The 1604-nt window shown below is 51.3% G+C and overlaps 1 protein-coding gene across 1 annotated transcript; it reads right to left on the reverse strand.

Moving 5' to 3' along the window:
• Positions 1-46: 46 nt before the first annotated feature.
• On the reverse strand, positions 47-1182 carry FMAN_15506 (uncharacterized protein; the record flags this gene model as incomplete). The annotated part of the gene is made up of 3 exons (XM_041826324.1): positions 47-82; positions 144-939; positions 1001-1182. The coding sequence occupies 3 exons, from the start codon at positions 1180-1182 to the stop codon at positions 47-49; spliced, it is 1014 nt and encodes a 337-aa protein (XP_041691603.1).
• Positions 1183-1604: the final 422 nt, after the last annotated feature.

The following is a 1604-nucleotide window of genomic DNA, read 5'->3' on the forward strand; positions in this document are numbered from 1 at the left end:
AACACATATATTCGTTTCGCCTCAGACTCTGCCCTCTGCACGGCTTTCATGGTTTGGTATTTTTCTGTCTCGCGCTCCATCCCTGATGCGTCGGTCCGCACAAACTCTTTCGTCTCGTGRGGTCTTAGGATATTCTTATCAACGAGCTCTTGCCACAACTTGCCGTGCTCTGGCTCCAGGCGCTCAATGTCGCTGGTATACTTGTCGAGCCACCAGTATTCGTAGTTGAGGTACTCGATCCATGTCGTGAGCTTGTCCTGTTTCTTGGGGTCTTCATCGAGCTCGAATGATAGCGTGAAGTCGTGGCGCGCAAGCCGGCGCTTCACCGCTTCGGTATAGTCGCGGAACCCCCTACAGCCGCGTTCTCTGCAATGGTGTCGCTGCCTTTCACGCTCCCATTGTATATCTTCCCATTGCGATTTCAGACATGACGTATCCGCTTCGATCTCGGCTAAAAGCTTCGCGCAAAAATCGGGCAAGTAGTCCCGCTGGATTATGTATTTCCGCCGCTCGACGTACGCCGAAAAACCGCCATCATCATCTTCACGGCCTCGATTATCGTTTTGCCAATTACGGAAATCCCGCCACCTCTGCAACTGTTTCTGGAAGATGCCTGAAGGGGACACTGGGGCAAGATGCTCCTGCCAGGGCCGTAATATCTCAGCGTAGCTGTCTGGATCCCTATATACCTCCTGGATAAGGCTGATGGAATATAAAGGGCGGCCGCCGTCACTGATAAGCTCGTGGTAAGCCTCGGTTTCGCGTCTCGTCCGGTCGAACGGTGGTGTGCAGGACCTCGGTCGATCGATAGTTTGGGTTTCAGGTCGTAGTAAGAAACTTTGGTCGGGTGATACTTGGCGTAGGCGTGCATCGAGGTCTTCGAGATCAAGTGAGCGAGAGCATGTCGTGAGATTCTGCGCTAGACTTCGCTTTTGGGCTCTATATCGTTGTCAATAGAAGCTGCTAGGTTTACGCGCTGATCAGGTTGAAAAAAACCTACTCTAGTCTCTCAGCAAGACGGCTTCGCTCACCCTTAGACAGCTTGTCCCACCCATCAACAGGGAGATCGTAATCGCCGCCGGGGAGGCGATGTTTCTGCATGAACTGGGCGAGCTCAGCATCGTTCATGACGGCGACCTCGTCCACGGATACTATCGCGGCTGTCGATTCCGCAGAAGTCATATTGTCATCGATCACGGGATGAAATATGAGGTTGTTGAATTGAAAGGTGTTTAAATGAAAATGAGAATGAGGAGTACATGCAGTTTGTTGACACGAGGCATCACTAGATTGAAACCTCAGGCAGCCGAAGAGAAGTAACTTAAAGTGGGGCAGAGACTGTGCGCACAATCACGTAGAGTGTTCCAGCCGCTGGGGTTTGATAAAAAGTGCGGGGTAGGGGCTTCATTGGATATCAGCGTCTCAGTTCATTATTGCTGCAGCGAGTATCGTCCGTACCACGCCCGTTTGTTCTTATAAGCCAATGCGCCTCCTCGCTATCGAGATGCCGTTTTTCTTCACCTCATCTCCCTCTACTTAAGCCTTTCACAATGGAACACGACATCATTGCCTATTTGTATCCCCATGATGATCATGACAGGAGT

This window comes from Fusarium mangiferae (assembly GCF_900044065.1).
Source record: "Fusarium mangiferae strain MRC7560 genome assembly, contig: FMAN_scaffold043, whole genome shotgun sequence".
Lineage (NCBI taxonomy): Eukaryota > Fungi > Ascomycota > Sordariomycetes > Hypocreales > Nectriaceae > Fusarium > Fusarium mangiferae.